The sequence below is a fragment of the Vipera ursinii genome (assembly GCF_947247035.1).
Source record: "Vipera ursinii genome assembly, chromosome: 2".
Taxonomy (NCBI): domain Eukaryota; kingdom Metazoa; phylum Chordata; class Lepidosauria; order Squamata; family Viperidae; genus Vipera; species Vipera ursinii.
Window position 1 is genome coordinate 160022689 of NC_139513.1, and position 27459 is coordinate 160050147.

The 27459-nt window shown below is 42.5% G+C and overlaps 1 protein-coding gene across 3 annotated transcripts in view; it reads right to left on the bottom strand.

Annotated features, from left to right (window-relative positions):
• The window catches only part of NCKAP1L (NCK associated protein 1 like), a 97266-nt gene extending 70350 nt beyond the window's left edge, over positions 1–26916 (bottom strand). For 2 of the 3 annotated variants that reach the window (XR_014491224.1, XR_014491225.1), the window contains exons 1-9: positions 26700–26916; positions 22543–22653; positions 21358–21450; positions 18019–18075; positions 12938–13080; positions 10675–10765; positions 10360–10497; positions 6558–6606; positions 5060–5216 (exon numbers count right to left, since the gene is read on the bottom strand). Coding sequence is in view for 1 of the 3 variants with exons in the window: in XM_083352758.1 (XP_083208884.1) it covers positions 5060–5216; positions 6558–6606; positions 10360–10497; positions 10675–10765; positions 12938–13080; positions 18019–18075; positions 21358–21450; positions 22543–22653; positions 26700–26801 (941 nt within the window). In the remaining 2 variants the exon portion in view is untranslated. The remainder of the gene's footprint in view (positions 1–5059; positions 5217–6557; positions 6607–10359; positions 10498–10674; positions 10766–12937; positions 13081–18018; positions 18076–21357; positions 21451–22542; positions 22654–26699) is intronic. The other variant, XM_083352758.1, reaches the window with a different exon arrangement.
• Positions 26917–27459: the final 543 nt, after the last annotated feature.

The window sequence follows — 27459 nt, forward strand, 5'->3', positions numbered from 1 at the left end:
CTCTGAAAAGCAGCTCCAGGAATCCAGACTACATTCCACCACAACTCCATTGCTTCGTTCTCCCAAAGCCAGAGTTTCTCAAAGAAGTATAATCCTTCGTATTATACTTGCATTTGTATGTCCCCTTAAAAACTAATGATTTCATTGGGACTACAGGTGCTCAACTGTAGTTTCAATAATTATATCACTTACTTTTAACAATTCAATTTTAATCCCTATTTTACAGAAAAGTATGATAGATATTGCAAGGTTTAAAAAAAACCTTCGTTCCCAATAAAGAAACTAATTTAAAAGCATATTTTTCATGAGAAGGATAAGCTTGCTTAATTTTACGTCATTTTTGAACTCTAGTGATTTTTTTTAGATAGCTGCTTGCATTATTCCTTCCACATTTATTTTGAACTGATGTGTGGTTTTCATAGGAGCAAAATGGGAAAATTCTGTTGCTCAAAAACAAGATGTTGCAAATTAAATCAGAATGATTATAGTTGGCTCAATTAATTTTTTGTATTCCTTTTACACACTGGTTAGTAATTCAGGGAGAGAAATTATTAGGAATTATTTTCAAAGAAATGTTCCTTATTAGTAGTAATATCCAGTTATATTTCTATTTGTTGCACATGAGAATTTGTACTGAAAGTGTATTTCAAATAAAGATGAAATATAAAACATCTTTACTAATCTCTATTTACTGCTTTCAATAGTTTCAAAGCAAGAAACATGTCTAAATTTGAGTCTTTCAGTTTTACTCTTCCCCAGTTTAACTTTCCCATTCATTATTTTTATTTGTCGCCAGGTTCAAGGAAATTGTCACCTTGGAATGAGGTCTTAAGAATCTTCAGCTTGTCAAAAGTATACTAAATAAACACTGAAATCACAGTTGATAAACATGTACATAACTATGTTTTTTCACAGTTAAGAGTTTATTTCTCCATTTGAAAATGTGTGTCAAAATCTTGACTCACAGTGATACAGTGAAAAAATATATTTGTCAGCCATCTCTTCACACAGTCTTGCAAATATCTATCTTTATAGGTCTAGTTTTTATTCAATTCACATAACAGTTTGTAAATTTCGTGAATGTTGGACTCAACTTGTTGTCTTCCGAGTGAGATTCAAGGTACTGGTAATGGTGTTCAAGGCCCTACATGGCATGGGTCCGGAGTACCTTAGGGAGCACCTGTTGCCGGCGTCAACGTCCCTCCGCCCTGTGCGTTCCCACAGAGAGGGCCTCCTCAGGGTGCCACCGGTCAGAGAATGTCGACTGGTGGCCCCCAGGAGGAGGTCCTTCTCTGTGGGCGCCCCGGAGCTATGGAATCGGTTGCCGGTTGAGCTCCGGATGGCGCCCGACCTCCGCTCCTTCCGATGCGATCTGAAAACGCATTTGTTTGAACAAGCCGGCTTGGCCTGATGGGGGTGGGTTGGGTTTTTTATTGCTCTTAATATTTGTATTTATCGTTTTTACTTGGGCATTATGTTTAATTCCTTTTAACTTTTGTATTTTTTGTATTTTATACATCTGCCCTGTTCACCGCCCTGAGTCCTTCGGGAGAAGGGCAGTATATAAATAAAATAAAATAAATAAATAAATAAATAAATAAATAAATAAATAAATAAATAAATAAATAAATAAAATAAAATAATAATAATAATAATAATAATAATAATAATAATAATAATAATAATAATAATAATAATAATAATAAACAACTCTTCCAAAGCAAGAGCTTCTCTACACCAAATCCAACTATGAGATTTTGGCGTATTAAAACTCAAATGTTTTTATGCCATTGTGATATAGAACATACTCCATCCGTGCATATCACAATGTAATTTGTCCACTGTTTCTGAAACAAAATAAATTACTTGCATTCATAGTTACCCAAATCTTCAAAAAGGCCCTCAGCTTTACTCATCTTTATCATTTCTTTACATGAAAGTAAATTTTCATTTATTTTGGTTTCAAAAACATTTCTAACATGCTATTAACATAGCTTCCTTTGCCCTATTTGTCACTTCATCAGTCTGATAAGCAAATGATCTACTTCTTAGTTTTTCATTTAGTTGAACATTTGTATCTTCCACCATCTCAGTAGTTTGATGGGAAATAGAGAAAATTCCTATTGTTTGACACTAGATGCCCAATATAGCTGTAACCATATTGCCAGAATTGTCAACCATATTGATAATTGCCAAACAATTTCCTCCAGTTATCTGGAGATTTTTTTCCCCCTGGCTGATTCTGTATACCATTTGATGAGAAGCAATTTTGCAGGGATGGTCATATATCTAATCAAAGAATGTTCTTTTTCTTCAGTTCATCTTCCTTTGAATGGGAAAATCTCATGTTTTGTTCACTAAGTCTGCTTGATTTGTTTCCAGGTATTATTTTGGTTTTGCTTGGCTTTATACTCTGAAGTGACAGGGTTTTTTCTGACAAACTATATACAGTAGTGATAACATTCTTCTCCAATAACAAAAACCCGTGTCAACCCCAAAGGTATACAACGTATCTCACGCTTTTTTGGTTTAATCTTACTTTTATCAGCATAGCTTCATCTTTTCTTTTGCCATGCCAAAAAAGGCCTTTCTCTTTTTAAAGGTCAGAAATCCAAACTAATGAACAGAAACACTGAAATTTGCTAATACAGAACTACAGAAATTGTCAACATGCTAGGTGTCCCACCAGGAGTCATCAGCCAGCAAGAAACCATATCTCAGTCACCGTGCTGCTGTGACTGGTAGACGATTTTGACAGACAGCTTAACCTATGGGATTATCCCTCCCTCAAATCCAGCTGTAGGCTTTGCTGCTTGCTTGGCTTGGGCAAACCCAAAAAAACCAGGAACAAATTCGGACCTTGTTCCTGCTTTGCGAATATAAGCCTTCGCATCAATGACTCCTTCAAATTTGCTCATGGACTTTGAAGGGGCATGATTCACAATTTAAGAATCTTTGCTCTAAATCAGGGGTGTCAAACTCAATTTCATTGAGGGCCGCATCAGCATTGCAGTTGCCCTCAGGGGGCCGGGTGGGTATGGCCAGGGTGGGTGTGGCCTACTGGGTGGGCGTGGCTAGAGTGCGTATGGCCTACTGGGTGGGCGTGGCCAGCTCTACATCGTTTGCATCAAGGGTGCCTATGGGGGCCTCGGCAGGAGTGGGAGAGATCTGAGGGTCTCTGGCAGAAGGAGGGTCTCTGCGCCAGGGCCAAGGCAGTGGGGGCCGTTCCCTCACTGTTTCCAGGATGGCTTCGCGGGCCACATGAAACCACTTTGCGGGCCGGATCCGGCCCCCGGGCCTTGTGTTTCACATGTCTGCTCTAAATAAAGCCACTGTTCAGTGAAGTAAAAAAATCCAGCAAGAAGAGTTTTACTTATAGAAGATGATTAGTTTAGTTCCTGGAATCAGGATTTTGAAAAGAAACCACAGGAAGCCACAAACTGAATCCTTGGGAGAGGTATTACTAATCATTTATTAATGCTGGTCAAGTCAAAAAATTAGAAAGTTCAAAAACGAGTGGGATCCTTGAGTACAACTCCCTGCTGGGAATCTAATTCAAACTCTGTTGATTGTGGAAAGAAACGTCCTAAGAATCTACTTCTCTGTAAGTGTATCTTGATGCTCCATGGCCTCTGCACTGCCTGGGCACCTCTTCAAGTAGCTGAAAAGTGCAATCACAGATATCTACCCCAACAGGGTTTTTCCCCCCCGAAGGATCTTCTCTCAACCTCTCCTTGGAAGAGCTCATTTCCAGTCACCTGAGCATCCTCACTGTCTTCTTTGGACATTCAGTTTATCTGAGTCCTTCTTAAGTTGTACTACCTGGAACAGGGTGCAGTATTTAAGATGGTAATTTGATCAATCAAGAATGGAGTGAAAAAAGAAGTGCCCTGTATCAAGTGGGCCCTCTTATGGTACTTGTCAGGAGCTCCTTTAAAATACAGGGAGGGTGTACATAGCAGATCCAAAGCACCTTTAGCCACTTTTGATCTGATTACTGCCTGTTTCTAGAATGGAACCACTACTTCCAGTAAGTTATAAACTTTTTACATGCAATTGGTTAATAATTATACAAGAGTTTGGAAAAAAATTCAGAGAAGAGCAACTAAGATGATCAAAGGCCTGGAGGCTAAAACATACGAAGAACGGCTGCGGGACTTGGGTTTGGCTAGTCTAAAGAAAAGAAGAAATAGGGGAGACATGATAGCAGTATTCCAATATCTGAGGGGCTGCCACAAGGCAGAGGGGTTTAGGTTGTTCACCAGAGCACCAGAGGGCAGGACGAGAAACAATGGTTGGAAACTGATCAAAGAGAGAAGCAACCTGGAATTAAGGAGAAACTTCCTGACAGTGAGGACAATCAACCAGTAGAACAGCTTCCCTCCAGAAATTGTGGGCACCCCATGACTGGAGATCTTTAAAAAGAGACAGAACAATCACCTCTCTGCGATGGTGTAGGTTCTCCTGCTTAAGCGGGGGGCTGGACTAAAAGACCTCCAAGGTCCCTTCCAGATTCTATTCTATTCTATTCTATTCTATTCTATTCTATTCTATTCTATTCTATTCTATTCTATTCTATTCTATTCTATTCTATTCTATTCTACTCTACTCTACTCTACTCTACTCTACTCTACTCTACTCTACTCTATTCTATTCTATTCTATTCTATTCTATTCTATTCTATTCTATTCTATTAAGCAGCCTAATCCAGACAGAGCCAGGAAAGTAAGATCAGCCTACCCTATCTGGCATCCTTCATCTTGGGTCATGCCGATTGGAAATTCAGTGATCTGCATTCCCAACAATTCTGGAACACACCAGATGAGAGTACGACTAGCCTAGGAGGGCCAATTATTATTTGGTATAAAAAAGTTGGAGACGACTTTTTAAAAAAATAAAATAAAATAAAATCCTGAAATGACCAACTTCTCTGACATCCTTGGCATCTGCTTTCTCTTGCAGTGTCCCTTCCCCAGTGGATGAAGTGGATATTTGCCTAGTCTAACCGGTGCAGGATCATTAACACACAAGCTCTTGCGTACTTCAGAACATTACGTACCCTTTAATGCCACTGAAGGCCTCTTCTGTCACCTTGTGAATACAAAGCACTTCATCTCGTATCAGAGTGACATAGAGTGAGCCACGAAGAGCCATCCGCCAAAGTTCCAGGCAGCTCTGGGTAGAGCTCAGGCAACTGTGGCAGAGCAAGAACCCCACTGCGGGGGGGGGGAGAGAAAGGGGGGGGGAGAAATGTTACTGAGGTAGGGTAAAAAAAAGGAAATACAAACCTTTGGTGCTTTGAGGTATTGCCAGCAGGGGTCCCAAAATTGCTGGGAGCAGAATGAACAGGGCAAGTTAAGTCAAAGCATCACGAAGTGCAGCAAATCCTGACATCTTCTCTGAAGTGAGGTAGAGGCAGGTGAAAATGCATGGAGCATAGTTTTGCCAACTGTAATGCTAGACAAGCAAATCTACCCTAGCTAAAATAATGGAGGAGTATTCTCCTATTTTCTTAGGAAGTGAGGGAAGAGAGATCTATCTTGCGGGTAAAAAAATGGCTAAAAAGTGCAGAGATGATTCTTGTCAGGAGGAAAGGTTTACCTCTTCCTAATAATGTTCGGTATGGAAGTGTTTTGCTCTTAAAAGTCTGGGCTGAGGAATGAACCTCCTGAACCCTGAGCTGAGTTTGGGGAATAGAAGGATTTCCATCCCATTCCTTGTTTACAGAAACAGGAAAACAGGGAGTAATAATAATAAAGCGCATGGACAAAATCGGAATGGAAACTTTTTCACTCATCCATTACAAAAAGTTGCGCTACTTCGGACAGGGCATACAATACAACGAAATCATTAAACATCTTAGTTCCTTGAGGAGGATGCAATAATCAAAAGTACTAAAGCCAGTCAGAAATATTTTATAGATTATGTATAAACAGTAATAAGAGCAACAACGATAATAATTTGTCCAGCAAGTACAATAAGAAGGGAGAAGTTACTCTTGACTCCTGCTTTGTATGTGTTCTTTGGTCTGTACCATCCTTTGCCGCCCCTTCCATCCCTTTTCCTCCTTCTATCACTTCTCTTGTCTTTTACACCCTCTCTGTCCCTCTTGTTGTATCTCTGAGGTTTTCACATGAGCTCGTTCCTCTATATTTCTGCATCCTGTTCTTGCCCAACTACTACAACGGAAGGAAAAAAGCCGAGGAAAGTCAAGAGCTTGCTGCTTGCCTCCCAGATGTTTCATTACCAAACTAGGTAATATCTTCAGTAGGGTTTGGAGTGAGGTGTCTTGCTTGTTTATATAGATTCTGGGTGGTCCTAAATAGGTGGTCCTGGGTGGTTCCTTTATATAGGTCCACCCAGGACCTATATAAACAAAAAAGACACCTCGCCCCAAACCCCACTGAAGATGTTTGGTGACAAAACATCCGAGAGCCGAGCAGCAAGCTCGGAGGACAAACCTCTGTCTAAATAATGAACGTGGCTAAAAGTTGCCTATCGGTCCTCTAGGCTTAGGATCCAGACTGGAGCTTAAAATTAAAATGAGGGTAACTTACTCACAATCCATCGCTCGAGAACCTCCCATGAAAGGTATTCACAGGCCATCTGGCGAAGAAAAGGGATGGACAAAGAAATTAAGACTTCTCTCCACAGCCACATACACAACGATTCAAACCAAGTCTCACCTTTGTAGGTGAGTGTCCTTTTCTGTGCCCTTGTGGTTTTCAGACACATAATTTTGTTATGTACAAGTGAGAATTGTTATTGGGACATCCATTATCGCAGCCAGTCCTTTCTAGCTTCAAACAATTGGACTTTCAAAGAGAAGTTCTGGCTTGACCGCGGTGAAAAAGTTCTCCTTTTTATGTCTAGAAGTGCACATTTGTCTGGTTTTGTTCTCTCTCTCTCTCTCTCTCTCTCTCTCTCTCTCTCTCTCTCTCTCTCACTTGCTTTAACTGGAACGTCTTCTCCTCTCTTTGGCTGCTGTCACAGACACTTTTCTCCGTTTTTGTCCTGTCCTTTTCCTTCACAGTCTGAATGACCTTCCGCTCCTCTCCAGTTACTCTAGTTTACCTTCTTCTTTTTTTTGTTACAAAACTGGCTGGCCGGAAAACTCTGGCCTCTGGTGCCACCCTCTTTTCGTTACAGCAGACATGTCAAACACAAGGCCGGGGGGGCAGATGCGGCCCACGAAGTGGTTTCATGCGGCCCGCGAAGCCATCCTGGAAACAGTGAGGGAACGGCCCCCATTGCCTTGGCCCTGGCCCAGAGACCCTCCTTCTGCCAGAGACCCTCAGATCTGTCCCACTCCTGCCCAGGCCCCCATAGGCACCCTTGATGCGAACGATGTAGATCTGGCCATGCCCACCCAGTAGGCCATATGCACTCTAGCCACGCCCACCCAGTAGGCTGTACGCACTCTAGCCACACCCACCCAGTAGGCCACGCCCACCCTGGCCATACCCACCCGGCCCCTTGAGGGCAACCGCAATGCTGATGCGGCCCTCAATGAAATTGAGTTTGACACCCCTGCGTTACAGGCTTGAATGGGCTTGGCAATCATATTGCCAACTCCCGTCCAGCTAGTAAAATGCTCCAGAAAATTAGAACCAGACTTTTTCGCCCTATCGAGTTAAAAGAAATATCATCCATTCTTGCGTGAAATAATGCCGTCTTAAAACTGGCCATCTCCACCATCTCTTCTAGTTCTGCCTGTCCTGTGTTTTGTTTTGAATCGCTGCTGCATCACGTTGGCCTGGCCTCTGAGTTCTACGGTTCATTAGAGGCAAGGTTATTGGTTTTCTTCTCTGGATTTGCTATTGTCCCTTTTCGGCGTATTCTCAAGACAGTGATGAAAACATCCTCCAATCAGAGAACCGTCGTAGGAAGAGGGCGGGACTGACTCTGTCAGAGCCTTTCGATTAACTTGTTTTCACACTGCATTGAAGCATCTCCCACATACAAAATAAAGGAAGACAACGGGGAAAATGCCAGGGCAGAAACAGCCTCAAACTGAGGGATGCCATAATTGGGCATGATGGTCCTGTAGAATAAGATGACTGAACATCAATAGCTGCATTTATTCTTATTTCATAGGGAAAAGGTTATTAAAACTGACAAATACAGGAGAACCATAAAAGAAGCAATGAAAAGAAAACTGCCTGACACTTCTGGTTTGTTTTTTTTTTAAGATTCTGCAGTGCGGGATAGAAAGCTGCTCCATCTATAGAGAAAGATCCCCAGTGATGCCACTTCAGAATGCTGTTAACAAGGAAGAAGCTGGCTAGCGCAAGACTCTTGTTTTACAGCTGAGAAGCTGCAAACGGGTCCCCTCTTCTTCGCCAAACAAAATGGAGATTAGATCACTTCAGAAAAAAACATTGCTAAAAAGGAGTAGTGTAAAAACTCTCCTCTTCCTTAAAAATAGCATAATGGAGGTTTGTTTTCTTTTTTCCATTGCTGGAAACCTGGATAAGAGTTTGGATGGAAAATAATTTCTAGGGAAATGAGAAGTGATGGGTACGAAAGATAAAAAGTAAAGTGCTAATACAGGGGTCTTCAAACTTGGCCCTTTTATGACTTGTGGCATGCCTGGCTGAGGAATTCTGGGAGTTGAAGTCCACAAGTCATAAAAGGGCCAGGTTTGAAGACCCCTGTGCTAATAGATGCAGCACATACTAGGAGCAAACAGTAGGCTACCTAGTCGGGTGAAAGGAGGAGAAAGCTCACACATCCCAACACAAGTATTCCTCGACTTACAACAGTTCATTTAGTGACCATTTTTCACACCGTTGCAGCATCCCCATGGTCACGTGATCAAAATTCAGATGCTGGCCAACTGGTTCATATTTATGACGTGTGGAGAGTCATGTGATCTGCTTTTGCAACCTTCCGACAAGTAAAAACAATGGGGAAATCCAGATTCATTTAAGAACCGTGTTATTAACTTAATAAATGCAATGATTCACTTAACAACTCCGGCAAGAAAAGTTGTCAAATGGGGCAAAACAAATGTTTCACTGAGCAACATAAATGGGGGGCTCAATTGTGGTTGTAACTCGAGGACTACCTGTAGTCCCAAAACCCACCCTTGATCCTGCCTGCAATATGTTAGCTGACCTCACCTCAGAGTTAATGGGTATGAACCCACCACGGACTTTGCTTGAAGGCTGAAGCTGCAGGAGGGCAGTATTGGTTTAAAAGGGGGGGGAGGGGTTATTTTTATATAATTCACAGTGACTTAAGGCTATGTCCCATATGGTGTGGTCTGTGAATGAGGTGAGGACAAGTTGGGTAACCAAGGGCAAGACAGGATTGCTGGAGCTTAACAGTGCCATGAAAAACCACCAGTGGGAACAGAGCCTAAGATGGACATCTGGAGTAAATTTATCCTTTCTGCTCAGCCTCATAAATCAGGAAAAAACCTGAGATGGGTTGAACACGAGGCCTCCCATCTACTGCAGACTTGTTACATTTACCAATAACTCTCTGTGCACGGGGGACTTCCAGAAGAAAAAAAAAACGACGGACTGAAGATGGCTCTTCAAAAACAATATAATAAAGAAACATGAAGAAGCAATTCCCAACCCTCATTACAACAAGCATAAACAATTTTAGTGATTTTACACAGGGCTGCCATGAAGAACAACACAAGGAAGCTTTAACTAGTCCAGTTTGCTTCAAGTGTGATTCAAGTTACCAGCTATGCCCTATAAAGCCCTACAAGGCACAGGGCCAATTATCTGAAGGCACTGATCTGCAATGTCTACCCAGGTGATCTAAGTTAACAAAGCTAGCATGCTCCAGGTTTGATTAAGCAGTGCCATCTATCAGGACTTCAGAAGCATGCCTCTCCTGCTGTGGTACTCGGCCTCTGGAATTTGGTTCCCCCAAGAGCTGAGTGGCTCCTACCCTGATGGGGTTCCAGATGCCTTAAAGACTTGGCTGTTTGGTCAGGTCTTGTGCTAGTGTGGCTCGATCCGTTTGCACAACTCTCTGTGTTCTTGACCATGTTCATCATTTTCTTATTTATTTACACTACATGTTTATCCTGCTTTGTTACATTGTGAGCTGTCCAGAATTCCTCTGAAGTTGGTGGTGCCTAGATTGACTGATTGACTGCATGGATGCATCCGTGCATGAATGAATGAATGAACAAATGGTGTTTGTGTAATGTGTAATGAGAGAGAATGGCTGTTTTATGTACATGGGGATATATTACTCCAATCCATGAATATTTTATTTTACAGACAATTTCAAAGCAGCACACTAGAAGAGCCATCTCTAAGGCATCTCTAGTACCAGCCATTCAAAGGGGTGACTGCTGAACATACAGTCATTTCCCACACTCATACTCACAGTGTCCGAACTGGCAGGAGACAGCATGCTAGCAGGATTGCTGATCAGACTGAAGAGCTGGTCACTTCGCCACTGGTCAGCAGAATGGTTTCGACGGGCAAACAGGAAGTGCAGTGAAAGAAGTGCATGGCTCACAGTCTGGGAAGAAAATAATTGATTAGCAAGTTTAGGAAAGAATAGGAGAGAGAGGCGGGGAGAGAGAGGGAGGGAGAGAGAGAGAGAGAGAGAGAACATAAAAGCTGCCTTTACAATTTAAACTTAACCATGGCTTGTTGAATAAGTGCCTCAAACCACATACCAACATACCAACCTCACCTTGGTATGAGGTCCAAACTCCTCCATCAGCTTGCGCAAGGGATTCTCGTACTCAATGATCATCTGACCCAGTCGACGGAAGCTGGCATCACTAAAGTAAGACAAGCAATACATTGTTTTATCCTACCAAACATCAATGTAGCTCCAATTGTAGACTCTGGGCAGTCAATCTGTTAAAACTGCCTGTCAGATACAGACCCAGTGCCACCTCCCCACCTCAGAACAGTGTCCACCTTGTTGCTAGACAATAGAGAATAACTTTGTTTAAATATTGAATAAAGTCAACTGAAGTGCGCTTCCCCAACATTGCCAAGCCATAAACTGTGTTTCCTAAACCACAATACATAAGTTCATAGAATGCACTAGGTCCAAGTGATATAGCAGCTAAGGCAGTGCTTGTCAACCTTGACAACTATAAGATGTGGGGACTTCAACTCCCAGAATTCCCCAGCCAGCAAGGCTGACTGAGAAATTCTAGGAGTTGAAGTCCGCACACATCTTAAAGTAGCCATGGCTGAGAAACACTGACTTAAGGTATTAGACTGAGTGGAGACCAGGTTTTAAGTCCATCCCTGGGAATGGAAGCTTTGGATAACTTTGGACTATATACTCTCTCTCAGCCCAACTTACCTTGCCATGTTACTGTTGTGTAGGAAACTTGAAGAGGAAATATTGTACATATCACCTTGAGCTGCCAGAAGAGAATGGGATATAGAGCTAACCATTAAAATCACACTTGTTGTTGTTAGCTGCGAAGTCATGTCCGACCCATCGCGACTCTATGGACAATGTTCCTCCAGGCCTTCCCGTCCTCTACCATCTTCTGGAGTCCATTTAAGCTCACGCCTACTGCTTCAGGGACTCCATCCAGCCACCTCATTCTCTGTCGTCCCCTTCTTCTCTTGCCCTCAATCTTTCCCAGCATTAGGCTCTTCTCCAGTGAGTCCTTCCTTCTCATTAGGTGGCCAAAATATTTGAGTTTCAACTTCAGGATCTGGCCTTCTAAAGAGCAGTCAGGGTTGATCTCCTCTAGGACTGACCGGTTTGAACACCTTGCAGTCCAAGGGACTCGCAGGAGTCTTCTCCAGCACCATAGTTCAAAGGCCTCAATTCTTTGGTGCTCAGCCTTTCTTATGGTCCAACGTTCACAGCCATACATTGCAACTGGGAAGACCATAGCCTTGACTATATGCATTTTTGTTGACAGGGTGATATCTCTGCTTTTTAGTGTGCTGTCTAGATTTGCCATGGCTTTCCTCCCCAGGAACAAGCATCTTTTAATTTCTTGGCTGCAGTCCCAATCTGCAGTGATCCTGGAGCCCAGGAAAATAAAATCTGTCACTACCTCCATTTCTTCCCCATCTATTTGCCAGAAATTGAGAGGGCCGGATGCCATGATCTTGGTTTTCCTAATATTAAGTTTCAACCCAACTTTTGCACTCTCCTTCTTCACCCGCAACAAAATCACACTATCCACATGTTAAAAGGTAAATGTAAAGGTTTCCCGTGTCCAGTCATGTCCAATTCCAGGGGGTGGCCAGCATGACTATATGCCGAGGGGCACAGAACGATGTTACCTATCCACAAAGTGGTACCTATTTATCTACTTGCATTTGCATGTTTTCAAACTGCTAAGTGGACGGGAGCTGGGGCAAATAATGAGAACTCACCCCATCGCACAGCACTCAGGTCCCAAACCTGGGCTGTCAGCTTTCTAGCCGACAAGCTCCGTGTCTTTAACCACTGAGCCACCACCCTCATCCAAATGTACTTTAGCACAACAGATGAATCCAGCCTATTATATTCCTCTTGACATTGGTTTCTATATCACATTGCCTCCAAAGAATGAGAGAACAGCTTTGCAGATCAAGAGTCAGCCATACTGAATTGGCCACACCAAGCTTCATGCTGGAATTGCTTGGGGTGTGTGTGTGTGAGAGGGGGTTAGCAACAGCCAAAGAGCACTCTAATGCCGGAGAAATGGGGGTCACCTATAGCTTCTAAATAGCAGACAAATCAAAGAAAAGCATGGCTGGCAGCTGGGGGGGGAAAGGAAGTAGTTCTCATTTTATTGAATATCTATTGATTGATTTTATTCACTAGTGCTTGACTGTTATTTATCTACCCCAACAATAGGAAGCTAAATGAATGCTCCCGGCAGAATAAGACAACATGGAAAGCAGATATTCCACCAAAATTGGCAAAAATACAATGAACCCGCTCCAGGTCACATAATTTTAGCCTGAGTAGACAGGACTCCAACCTGGTTCCATGGATCATTTCATGGGTACAGTGATGCAGACCAATCAGGACTTTACGATCATCAATACGGGAAAGAAGTACAATGACAGACGCATAGGTGACAATCAGCTCCAGGTAGTTCTCGGTGAACTCATAATTCACATTCTGCAGAAAAAAAGAATACATATAGCTGAATTGGAGGGAAGAAAGGGGGAAGACTGAGCTAGCACTTCCTCGCGCTTTTCACACTTTCTCTTTCCTGCCAGCAAAACAGAGACTCCTCCTCCTCCTCCTCCTCCTCCTAATTCCAGCAGCATGTGCTTAGGTATTCTGAACTCACATACTTTATTAAGCCATAATTCTTATTAGCCGTGGTTTTCTGTACAAGCTACAGTAGTCTCTTTCACTTACAATATTAAACTAGGAACCCGCATTTACAGGGACAATGGTCGGGTGCACATTTTGCATTAACTCAAAGCAAAACAAATCACATTAGGGCAGAGATCCCCAATCTTTTGGGCACCAGGGACCGGTTCCGTGGAGACAGGTTTTTCCATGGACCAGAGGGGAGGTGCGTGGTTTTGTGTTCTGCCTGCATCCCGTGGATGGGGCTTTGCTTGTTTCTGCGGACCGGTTGCTGGTATGCCGCAGCCCATTACCGGTCCACGGACCGGGGGTTGGTGACCCCTGCATTAGGGCACAATACAAGCATGTCAATCTTACTAGTTCCTCAGTTCAAGCACTCCCCCAAATCATCTGGAATGAATGTTCTTTGCCAGATGAGCAAAAACTATACTTTGTCATCCTGTTTAAATGGGCAAACCTTCCATTGGGATGCAAAGTAATAGCGGGTGTTATGCTGGCTAAGGTGTTAGACTTAAGGGAGACCCAGGTTTTAATCCACTGGATGACTTTGGGTCAGTTCTCTGCAGTCTAATCTATCTCACGGGAGAGAGTGCTGTGGAGAAAACAGGATAGGAGACCAGGCAAAACCACCTTGGGTTCCTGTACAAAATTTCCACTGATTTAAGAATATCCATATAAATTTAACAAACAAATTAGTATTACTGGGAGGTCTCTGCGTATGGTTCCAGGGATGGGAATGGTCAACAGTATAAGCCTTCTTAATGATGTGCCCCAAAATAAGTATTCAGCTAGCCCCCAAATCTGACTTCATTTAGAAACCAATTGAAGCCATGCTTATTTCCCTGGGTATTTATGTAATAATAACTACTGTTCTGCCTATAAGATTGCCTGCCACTGATGGTTCTTTTTTGTACTTTCTTAATCATTTTTAAATTTTGTATTTTTAAAGCATTATTGCTTTACTGTAATGATTTTAATACTTTTTTCCCCCCTCCCTCGTGTCTTAATCTCCTTCAGTGGTCCATGGAAAGGAAGAGCAATATAGAAATAAAATACATCCGTACATTTAAGCATCTTTTCCTTTTCTGATTTCTTTTCTGACTATTCAGAGTTTGGGGCAGTAGCGGAACACCAGTTTCACAGTTTCAGATACTCATCAAGTCCCCTCCTTGCTTCCCCAGTTATTGAAAGCACTTTCCATTTCTTTTCTAAGACCGGAAAGCAGAGTCTCCAAATGTCTATACCAGAGGTCTCCAACCTTTCCGGGTTCGAGGACCGGAGGAAAGGAGAGCAGCTTCAAAATTGGTGTGTCCGTGCGCGCACACCAGGCCACGCATACTGGCACGGCACTAGCAGCCCCGTTCGTGCATGCGGCATGCACTGGAGGCTAGCGACCCATTCGCACATGTGCAAATGGGCTGCGGACACCCGCCCCACACTAGCATTCCCGTTTGTGCCCATGCGCATGTGCAAACAGGGCTGCGGGTGCTAGCGCGAGTGGGGGGGGAAATGCGCACCCACGTGTGCGCAGACCGGCCAGCCATTTCCACGGCCTGCTGGCCAAGAGCCCACAGCCCAATCCCAGGCCGCAGATCATAGGTTGAGGACCCCTGGTCTATACTATTCCCTTCTTTTCCGTTGAGCACAGCATGCTTCCCGGTAGAAAGACAGAAGTCGCCGAGTTCTTCTGAGGGACACCGCTAAGCTATTTATTGACTGAATTTTTTAATCCTCCCTTTATTGTTATTTTTTAAATAACTTCAGGTGGCCAACTTACATAATACTCTTTCCTCCTCCCATTTTCCCCAAAACAACAACCCTGTGAGGTGGGTTGGGCTGAGAAAGAGAAGGACTGGCCCAAAGTCACATGGCTGGCTTTCATGCCTACAGCAGAAGTAGAACTAGGTCAGCATCTTAACCATTATACCAAACCGTTTCTTTTTCCCCCCCTTTCTTAAGAAAAGCTGGGGAGAAGAGAAAAAAAAGATGGGTAGAGATAGGGAGATCATGAAAAAAAAAGATTTGGGATAATGGAGAGGGGCAAAAGAGGAGTTTGTAGATATCTATTTTGGAGGGGTGGGACTGGTGTCTCAATGCCTGCTCACTCTTGGAAGAGTAGAGCTCCTTCTACTCCCTAATTAGGAGGTAAGAATATTTTTTATTCTCTGTCTGTCTGTGAACACATGTACACAGGTAATCCTCGAATTAGTGACCATTCAAAGTAAGAATGGCACTAAAGAAATGATCGTTTCTCCCAATATGACTGTTGCAGCGTCCTGATGGTCACGTGATCAAAATTCAGCCACTGATTCATATTTATGACAGTTGCCGTGTCCTGGGGTCATGTGATTAACTTTTTGACCTTCTGACAAGAAGCAAAGTCAATGGAGGAAAGCCAGATTCACTTAACAACTGTTTTGCTAACTTACTGTAACTGCAGCGATCCACTTAACAACTGTGGCAAAAAAGGGTCATAAAATAGGACAAAACTGTGCTGGCTTTCCTGTATTTGAGGGTTCTTTGCTTGTGCTAATGGGGACAACTACTATAGGTGTTTACAACTTTAGTCTTCACTGAAGATGATATAGCAGATATGTCAAACACAAGGCCCGGGGGCCAGATCCGGCCCACGAAGTGGTTTCATGCGGCCCGCGAAGCCATCCTGGAAACAGTGAGGGAATGGCCCCCACTGCCTTGGCCCTGGCCCAGAGACCCTCCTTCTGCCAGAGACCCTCAGATCTGTCCCACTCCTGCCCGGGCCCCCATAGGCACCCTTGATGCCAATGATGTAGAGCTGGCCACGCCCACCCAGTAGGCCATACGCACTCTAGCCACACCCACCCAGTAGGCCACGCCCACCCAGGCCACACCCACCCATCCCCCCTGAGGGCAACCGCAATGCTGATGCGGCCCTCAAATAAATTGAGTTTGACACCCCTGTGATATAGGAACCTTTCATGAGGATGGTTTTTTGTGATTTTTGCGAGCTGCCATTTTGCGATGATGCCCATGAACACCCTTCAGATTTCCAAAAATGTTCCTTAGTCTTAAAAGCACTAGTGAGCTGACTAACAAGCCTGGCCAGATAAGTTAATTTCTCAGTCAGTCAAATTTGTAGCTAAAGGTAAACAGAGAAACATGGAATTAAAAGGCCAATTTCTGAACTTGGAATAAGATACTTTCCCCCCACCCCCACCCCCACCCCCTCCTGAACTTTAATCACAGAGGCAACTCCCAACAGGAATGTCAATGTAATGTAACACCCATCCAGGCTTAGATTCTACACATCTTACAAACACCTTAGGACCAGTTTGATTAGTCAGAGAAAACCAATCGTTTGATAAATTGCTTGTAACCCAGGGTCTTTGGTTCTTAGAGAAATGGAGTATTAGAATATATTAATCCCAATCCTAGGCCAATCAGAAGCTTGCAAGCCCTCCAACCTGGCGGAAATGGCAAAGATTTCAGCGTATTTGAAAGACCATTCGCAACAGAGATATATTGTGGAGTGGAAAAAATGGATTGATTATATCCAGAATAAATATGGGACTAAAAAGTTTCACTTAGCATTTGAATAAGTATTGATGTGATATTTATATTGCTTGTAGTTACATTATAAGAGTTAAAGTGCGATAGATTTAATAGTTTATTGTTGTTTGCATATGGTAGATTATGATTGTTTCTATTTTTATACCTTGTATCTAGCTCTGGGAAGTCGGGGAGGGGGGAGGGGGAGGGGGAGGGAGGGAGGTGTTGGGGAGGGTTGGGAAGAGGGGAGGGGGTTGGGAGGGGTTTTGTTTTGTTTTGTTAAAAATAAAATGTACTGTAAAACTTTTCAATAAAAAAAGAAGCTTGCAAGCCCAGAGCTGGGAACATTGGGACTTAAGGGTCTACCTCTCCAGGGAAATGGTATAATATTTATTTGTTTGTTTGTTTGTCAAATTGAAATGCCATTCATCTCGCAGTTGGAGGCGACATGGTAATATGGCTATTACATCCTTCCCATGGCTATTACATCTTCCCAAACGTTGGGTGACCTGTGGGTCAGGTAGCCTGCTGCTATATTATGAAAGGAAAGCCTGTGAAAACGTTTGGTTAGTTGAGCTTTTACTTGAGCACCTAAAACAGCCACCACCTTTTCTGCTACATCTACTGTATGTTGATTCAGTCCAGGCCCAACAAACTCCAGCTTTCCAAACTACTGTTTTTTTCCCCACTCACACTGTGAAGAAACTGTAACGTACTGCTCATAGTTTAAAGCAAAGATAGAGAACCTCTAGCAGCTCTTCAGGTCCTGGTGAGCATGCTCTGCTAGCTATGTAGCCAGCAATGTCAAAAGGGTTGAAAATTCTTCACCTCTAGTTTAGAACCTTAGAAAAGTAGACAGCTGTTGATACTGTACTAAAATAGGTCTTTTCCATCCCCATCTCAAAAGTAATGCCTCCTTAAGTAACACCAGCTGCCTGCAATTAGTGCAGGTTCGCATCCCACCAGGCTCAAGGTCGACTCAGCCTTCCATCCTTCCGAGGTAGGTAAAATGAGGACCCAGATTGTTGGGGGCAATTAAGCTGACTTTGTAATAATGCCGCTGTGGTGTGTGTGAAAGCCCTAATAAGCAGGCATATACATAGAATGAAGGCTACTGCTAAGCTTGTAAGCCGCCCTGAGTCTTCGGAGAAGGGCGGGATATAAAATGGAATTAAAATAAAAAATAAAAATAAAAAAAATGACACTCACAATGTCCAAGTAGCACTGGCTTGCATCTATGGTATTCAGCAGTTCGTAAACATGGTCCTACAAGGGGAAAGTAAACATTAATGAGATAGTTCAATTAATAAGTAATTTTGTCACCTTATATTATTTAGCATTACCTCCATTATTTCATTACACAGTCAGCTCTGGACAGGATCACATGAAATACATTACTATACTGCTGATCCAAAACCAGGCAAACCAGGAATATCAAGTGAGAATAAAACAGGTTTCTTTCATTCGTTTTGTTGGGTCTGTAGCTTGCACCGGCTACTCATTCACAGAATGTGCATCTTCTTAGGATGACTGCATCTCCGTCCACAAATAGAACATGCCTCTTGCTGATATCCATGGGGTCAGACTTGTGGGGCCTGCAAGTTCTTTTACAATGAGGCAGAAGCTATTGGATAGAGGTTGGAAAACAAATGGGGTGCTGTGTATCATCTCCCCTGGAAGTCTACTGCTGAAATTTCCAGGAGAGTGAGAAGGAGACATGGTAGATTGAAGCAAAGGGAAAAAATCTCCTCAAAGAGCCTTCTACTTTTGCAGGAATATATTAAAAAAAAAGTTTAGTTAGAATTCTGCACTAGATAATTGGTTTTTCTGAGTGGTACTAATTGTCTTAATTTCCTGAAAGATTACAGGACTGGATATTTAAATCTCAACTTGCATCTCTTTCTCAGGTTGTGTGCCTGAAGTTATAATATTTTTATAGAGCTCTTTTGTAATCACAGCTTGGGATTCCTTCTTAGGCTCTGGCTGGAAACAAGTCATTTTATAACAGACCGCTATCATCTTACAGTTTGCGTGGATTTTATTTATTTTTTTACTTTGAGAATTCCCTTTTAAGTTGCTGTTCCTAATTGGAATAGCTCTGCTCATCTTTATCAACATTAAATATTGAAAATAAGAGTTCGAATTAAAAGAGAACTTTAGCTTTTTAATCACTTTTTTTTTAAAAAAAATAAAGCTGATTTTATTTATCTCCCAAGAAAGAGGAGAAAGAATGACTGGCACTTCTAATCACATACCTCAAAGCTATGCAGCTAAAAGATGGCATTTATAGACATTATTTCGTTTTCTCTATTTTCATCTTTTAAATGTCAGAAAAGCAGTATGGGAGACTTATCTCTCTTACACATCAAAAGCAGGGGGAGGACAGTAAAAGAGACACCTTATGGGAGACATGCATAGTAGTAACTGCAAGCAGCTATGCCAAAACAGGATCAGAGTCAGGGTATATCCATCCATTGTGCTTTTGAAAAACGACATTTAAAACTTCCAAAACCTGAATGCTAGAGGCTCAGCCTTGCTACTGTATCCTTCCTTATTTATCGGTAAAAGGTACATGAATCATCTCTAATTTTACTCAAGACTGACAAATCTTTGCTTTCTGGCTATAGACATAAAATCTATAGTAAACATTACTACTTTTTCATTTCCATTATCATTTTCTACGCGATAGGAACATTCAGGATTTGGGGGGAGGGAGGGGAAGAAATTCTGGGAAAGTTTTATCCCTATTTATTTGCAATTTTACGTGCCAGTTGTACAATTGTACTTATGCCTCATAACAAACCAAACGAACATAATAATAAACTGGGCTACGAGCCTTCAAGGTCAAGGTCAAGGTTCCCCCGCAGATGCGTGCTAGTCATTTCCAACTCTAGGGGCCGGTGCTCATCTCCGTTTCAAAGTCGAAGAGCCAGCGCTTGTCCAAGGACGACTCCGTGGTCATGTGGCTAGCATGACTAGACACCAAAGACGCACGGAACGCTGTTACCTTCCCACCGTAGTGGTCCCTATTTTTCTACTTGCATTTTTACGTGCTTTCGAACTGCTAGGTTGACAGAAGCTGGGACAAGTAACAGGCGCTCACTCTGTTATGCGGCACTCGGGATTCGACCTGCCAAACTGCCGACCTTCTGATCGACAAGCTCAGCATCCTAACCCACTGAGCCACCGCATCCCTTCTACGAGCCTTAGTCACTCGTTAATCACGTGTAGCATTTTGTGCTAACAGTAAAGACAATGTCAGCCAGTTTGAGCATATGTTGGCCAGCGTGCTGGAAGCACCGCTAAAGCCAAAATTTTATCCCAAGCATATTCAGGCTGTTTTTGCAAGTTAGTTCTTTAACCTAGAAACCATTTTGCAAGCCGACCAACTATGAGACAGATACAAACAATTTATTATCACTTACTTAGATACCAAAATATTGTGTTTAATTCTTTTTTAACTTTTGTACCTTTGTATTTTTATATGTTTGCCCTGTTCACCGCCCTGAGTCCCTCGAGAGAAGGGCGGTATACAAATAAAATTATTAAATTAAATTAAATTAAATTTATTTTGACCCACAATAAGCACACTTTATGGGAAAAATGATAAAATATGACTTCATTCAAGGCTGAACACAGTGATAGCAAGAGGCCAAAAACTTGTGATTAACATTTTAACATTTTCCAACAAGTAAACAAGTTCTGAAGGTCACTGAAACTGATTTAGTTTGGGCCATGCATATTAAGCTCAAGGCTATAGAATTCTGCCATCTCCAGAATGAAAGCAGAGAACTTTACTCTCTCTCCTTGCTTCCATAATTCATCAATAGCGGGGGCAGCTTCAACTAACATGAAAAGCAGTACTTCCACTACAATAAGAGCCGTGGTGGCGCAGTAGTTAGAATGCAGTATTGCAGGCTAATTCTGCCAACTGCCAGCAGTTCAATCCTGACCAGCTCAAGGTTGACTCAGCCTTCCGTCTTTCCAAGATTGTTATAATGAGGACCCAGATTGTTAGGGGAAATAGGCTGACTCTGAAAAACCGCTTAGTAAAGCACTATGAAACACTACATAAGTCTAAGTGCTCATGCTCTTGTTATTTGCTACAGCAGAATCCATGCCATACTATTTGAAGGCAATCCCCATAAACTCAAAAAAAATATTACTGATACAATCCAAGACAAATTTTCTGAGAGGTCAATGCAATGGGTTCATTGGAGCTTATTTCCAAAGATAGTATTGCAGCATCGAACACATTAAAACAAAATAATGTCCACTCTTATGTTCCAAATACAATATACCTACTAATAGGGAAAATAGTTTCAGACTCATTGGGATTCCTAAATAGGATAGGCGGCATTAAGTACATGCAATTATCTCTTTAAGTGCCACACAAGAGTGAGAAAAAGAAAGTGCTGACTGTGTTTTCTGCATTTCTCCAGAATTTTGTTTACATAAAACAAAAAATTCTCCCCCAGTTCAAACCGAGCAAATGCGAAAGGCTCAAGCTGACACATAGCATGTGTCAAACTCTGGCTTAACACTCACCCGGAATTCCATTACATCCACAAAGGTCTGATAATAGGGAGTGAGTGCCCGAAACATGTCTGCTTTCTCTTTGTGTACTGGACCCAAGTGTTGCTGTAAGGAGAGAGAAAAAAATAAAAGCAGGCATAAGGTAGTGAGTAAGCTCTGCAGCAGCAGCCTTAATAGAACCCCATTTTATTTTATTTTTTGCCGCTTAAGGGTAAAGAGCAGTCATAATGGGCAGAGATCTGCTTGCTCTTCCTGAATCTTGGTAGCTCTATCCCAGAGTAGTTTGAAATTAATCTTTTTTAAAAATTGCTTTTGAAATAATAACAAAAAAAATATTTGAAGTTAATTTTGCGCTTGATTAAGGTAAAGGTAAAGGTTCCCCCGCACATGTGTGCTAGTCGTTTCCGACTCTAGGGGCCGGTGCTCATCTCCGTTTCAAAGCCAAAGAGCCAGCGCTTGTCCAAGGACATCTCCGTGGTCATGTGGCCGGCATGACTAGACGCCAAAGGCGCACCGAACGCTGTTACCTTCCCACCGTAGTGGTCCCTATTTTTCTACTTGCATTTTTACGCTTTCGAACTGCTAGGTTGGCAGAAGCTGGGATGAGTAACAGGCGCTCACTCTGTTACGCGGCACTCGGGATTCGACCCGCCAGACTGCCGACCTTCTGATCGACAAGCTCAGCATCCTAACCCACTGAGCCACCGCGCTTGATTAGAGATAGACTCTACTGGATTATTGAGTATGATTTTCACAGGTATTACAAGAAGACAGAACAGCTAGTATTGCTTTTCCCTTTTCCCTTCTGTAAATAAGACCAACCTCGATGGTGAAAAACAGAGTTAGGAAGGTAGCAGTTTTCTGCATGCAGAAATTGCTCTGGCTGAAACTAGAATAACAGTTCCTGAGAAGCCCCCAAAGTGCTTTTTCAAGAGGCAACTGGACTTTGTTTTTTTTTCCTTGAAGATGTTTCACTTCTCATCCAAGAAGCTTCTTCAGCTCTGATGCTTCTTGGATGAGAAGTGAAACGTCTTCAAGGAAAAAAACAAAGTCCAGCTGCTTCTTGAAAAAGCACTTTGGGGACGACCATGACCTGGACGACTGAGAATCTCCACAGACAGTTCCAGGGAAGTGTCTTTCTTTTCCAAGAGGATAACACGTCCAACTTTCTACCCTGCTCTTAATTCAGGGTCCCACCGTGCTGCTCCGTGTGTCCAAGTTGGGAAACTTTTTGTTGATATATTTGATAGAGGACTCCATTGTCTTCTCTGTGAGGAAAGGAAGCTTGGTCTGGGAATCCATGCATGTCTGCAAAGATAACAAAGCCAAGTCAAAATCCCATTTGTTTATGTGCATAATTAAGCTTTTCATAATCTCACACTCACTGCAGCATGCAGCTAATCTCTTTCTTCTCTTAGAAATGAAAATGAGAAATAGCAGAATAAAAAAAAAACCCACATGGGAATGAACAGTGTCATTTACCAGGAAAAACAATAGATAAACATATTTTCAGAGGACTGATCCATTTTTGCTGTCAGGACATCCTCTCCAGCTTTGTTCTTTATTCATTTTCAATGGTTAATTGAGCAAGGTGAAGGGAACAAAAAAGAAGTTAGCTCTGTATCTTTTGTTCCCTTAGCTGCTACTCTGAGGTTTTGATGGTTTGATGGAAATGGAACAAGCTGCCTCAATGTTATTGGTCAATTATTACCAAGCACAGGCAAATGAGTCCTTTTTAAAGGTATTAACTTAATAGAAGATCATGAATCAACCCATTAAAATGACATCCTCAAAAGTGGTACTCTAAATGCAACCTTTCTCAAGCTGGGGCCCCTCTATTAAGATGTGTTGTTCAAAACAACAGTAAAAGCATATGTGTCACAGGGGACATTATTGCATACTCCTCAAAAGCATTAAAAATGTTTCAGAAATAGCACATTAGGCTTAAGTTTTCCCCAGGTGAGGGATCAATGGAGATTTTAAATGCCTATTAGTTGTTTTATTTACAACCAGAACATCAGTGGAGAACAGCAATAGGCATTTCTACAAACAAACAAAGCTGCAGTTAGATCCTTATTGGATTCCTAACATCCTGAAATTCTTTCTCTCTTCATCTACACATGACAATATATTAAACCACAGCAGATGGAGAAGAGCTGTCAGAGCTGGGAGGAGTGGAGTTAAGTGAGTCATCAGCCTAGAGTCACTACGTTCCCACAAACAGTACAGGTTCAATCCCTCTTGAATTCCATGGACCCTTATCTGGCACCAATTTAGTACTATATGTTAGTTGACTAGATTTTTGTGTACAGGCTTGAGCAATAAATCTTCTCAACGAGGACTTATGTGTGATCCTGATCCTTCTAGCATAAAAGTGCATAATTTCTCTTGTTTCAAAGTCAGCACTAGACTTTGCATGGCCACAATTGAATTCAGTGGAATGGAATAATTAAATGCGGGGGGGGGGGAGATGCCAGTTGGTCCCTAAATCACCAGTAAAAACAAAAAAGAAAATGAAATGAAGCCCTACCCACCCTGAAGGCTGCAAGAGGACACTAGTGAGATGATGCATCGGCCTAAAGTTACACTTTGAGTAACACTCATCTACCATCATCAGTGAGCAAACCCTCAACAGAAACAAGAACTAATAATGATAATGATAACTTTATTGTCACTTTGAATGTACACCAATCGGCATACATCAAAATGAAATTTCATTGCATACAGCTCTCAAAGGGTCACCACCTCCAATATATACTCCTTGTTCGTGGCCCACTCAAATTTCACATTGTCCATTTTAGTCTCTAGGGAGTGAACGATGGCAAACAGGACAGATGGAAATGGGGCTCCATGTGGATCAGTCCTCAAGTTAGCTTGTATTCTGACAACCTCGCCTTCTTTCCTTTTTCTGATCCTGACTCTTCCACCTTTTCCTTTAAGAGGCCTTGCTTCTTTTCGCCCCTGGAGCACGCTGCTGCCACTGCCACCAACTCCTCCAAAAGCCTCTCTCTCTTCCTCTGGGCCTGCTGACAGCCTCATCCAGTTCCTTCGCTCCATAAGCTCCAGGTCCTCTCCTCCTCTGGAAACAGCCCTGATTTGCAATACAATCCATCACTGGGCCAGCAGTCAGATCTTGCTGCTGGTAGAACAAATTCAAACAGCACCAACGACTTTTAACGGTCTCACCAACAGTTCCAAAACAACTAGAAACTCGCCATGCCAGCAAAGATTTTCGGTCGTATGTCGTATATTACCTTAGTTCCACCATGTTGCTCAAACACATTAAAATCTTCCTGATCATGTGGCCTATAGCCCTTACTATCCCTCCCAAAACTATTCGCCTTCAAGAGCCAATGCAGCCGCAGCCATTCCAGGCGCCGCCATCTTAAGTAATAGCATATATAACTATCAAAAATTCTTAACTGTATTAATATATTGCCATTTAGTACAAGGGGAGATAATTGCTACACCACAAGGACAGATTATGATCGCTATCAAAAATATGGTCTGAAGCCAGAAGTGGGGGTAGGGAGGAATATAAATACTGGTGCACAATCTAATTTGCATAAGATGCCACCCCCCCCCCAAAAACAGTTCCAAACAGGAAGAGGAAGCAGCTACTTCTGCTGGCTTCTTCTGATCTGAATTACTCTAAAGCTGCTTTCTCCTTCTTTCCTCTCAAGCCTTCTTCAGTCACTATTAGTTAAAGCAGCTAAGAATAAGGTATAGTACTTAGCAGTTTAAGCACTGGTGTTTCCAAAGGCATATTAACCGCCCTGAGTCCCTTAGGGAGAAGGGCGGTATAGAAATCTCAATAAATTAAATTAAATTAAATTAAATTAAATATTAGCTTAAATCCTCATTTGGTCCAAATATCCATAGTCAACCTGCTTGATTTTAAAGATTTATCCTATCAGGTTTGGCAACCAATCCAAGGAGAAGGGTTGATATGGCCAGTAAGGGAAGTCAAAATGAGTTTTCAAAATGAGTTTTCCCTTTCTCAGGGAACTTTAATCTTACCTCCACCAGATATGTGTAACTACAACTTCCAGTATGTGGATGATATATTGGGGAGGGAGGAGACTGCCCTAATTTAGCTCACAGGACATTTGTTAAGATGGAAACTTCCCTGTCAGGCTTTTAGGCTCTTTTGAAGAAATTTGGGACATGCTCGAAACATTTGAAAGTCCTAGCATGTTATCCTCTGCTTTTAAAATTAAATAAAATGCCTTAATTCTGTCACTTGAGCACTGTATAAGCAAGACATGGTCCCTGCCCAGATAGAGGAAACATTAGGCCACAATAGAATGTACGCATTAAAGACAGCTCAGAAAAAGCAGCATTTTAAAATCACAAACTAGGTCCACACATTGCACTAAGCCATAATTTAACATAGAAAGCCATAAACTCATGTTAATTTAACATAGAAAGCCATCAATCCATGTTTTATGTTTAAAAAGAAACATAAGCAATAACACTGAACCAGGTGTGGGGAACTATGGCTCTTTTAATGACTTGTGGCCGTGAGCCATGCTAGGTCAGGAATTCTGGGAGTTGAAGTCCACAAGTCATAAAGGGGCCATAGTTCTCCACCTCTGCAAACCATTTTATCAATGTGATTTTGAACCAACATAGTCTGAGCAGAGATACTAAAAAGGGAGGAAGAAAATGTCTGCATAAGAACTATGTGCAACAGATTAACCAATGATTTACAGCATTAGGTTTGTTGCTACGCACAACACAATGAACCGTAAACTGTTCATCAGGCTGGGATTCTCAAAGCACACCAAATCACATTCGGTGTAATGTGTTGTGAAAACTACTTAGATAATGAAAAGGATATTTTTTTTCCTGGCCTAGAAGAAGACTTAGGCTAGGTTACAGGAAGGAAAGCAAGTCTGAAGCTGGAGAAAATTAGAATAAAGCTGCAGATTGACAAGGGAAAAATCAAGCTATTTTCTTCTGAAGCATTACCCATGAATCACTCAATTAAAAAAAAGGGCTCACAGGCCTTTATCGAGACTTACTTGCTATATAAGAACCATTCATTTCTTAATCTTTCTTTCAACTAGGGTTTCTGGGTGGTAGTTGTAGGTTGCACTATTTTTTCTCTTATCTACTCTAGCCCAGCAGTTTCCTCAAACCAAGTTTAACAGATCTTCTCTATAGCTAATTGGGCCTCCAACCTTTGCTGTAAGCCAGAATAACAAAACAGGAGAAACCTCTAATCAGATAGATACACCCACACCTTAGACATACACCACCCCCAGACATTACTATATTTCTTCGTGAGGATCAGCTGGAAATCTGTCAGAAGAGCAGAACCACGTCTCCTGGGGCAGCTCAGGGCCTACCTTCTTGATGTTATATACGCGGATGAGCACCCCTTTGCCCCTGTCATTAAGAATTGTCAGCTTCTCGGAAAATTTGTGCTCGTACACGGAGGACAGGGACATCTTCCCACAGGACCGGCAGCGCCCTGTGGGGCTTCCAGGCGCGATGAGGGGAGCAATTCAAAAGCAGTCACACCCAACCCCAACTCCGGTCACACCCAGCCCCAACAACTTGCTCTTTGGGCTTTCAGCTTATCGTGCAAACTTCACTGCAACACTTCCTCTTCTGGCAGTGGAGAACGTAGCTTCCCCTATGAGGCTGGGACTTCCTGTAACCAGGCTACACCAATGAACAGAGCAGCTCTGAGGCGAAACCACACTGCTACCCTTTCCTGTGGCTAAACATCGACTTTCACTTCTGCCCAGCTTGTTACTTATACTGCTCTGTTCCTATGACATGACATAATGAACCACAGTCTAGTCAGTTGCATTTTAGCCTTGCGAACCCATGCCCTGTCAGAGGGTATCACGTGAACACCCATCCCCGACGCCCATGGGTGGAATGAACAAACACAGGTAGTCCTCGACTTACGACAGTTCACTCAGTGACCGTTCAAAGTTACAACGGCACTGAAAAAAAGGGACTTAGGACCATTTTCACTCTTATGACCGTTGCAGCATCCCCACGGTTGCGTGATTTACATCTGGCTGCTCGACAACTCGTTCCTATTTATGATGCTTGCAGGGTCCCGGGGCCATGTGATCCCCTTCTGCGACCTTC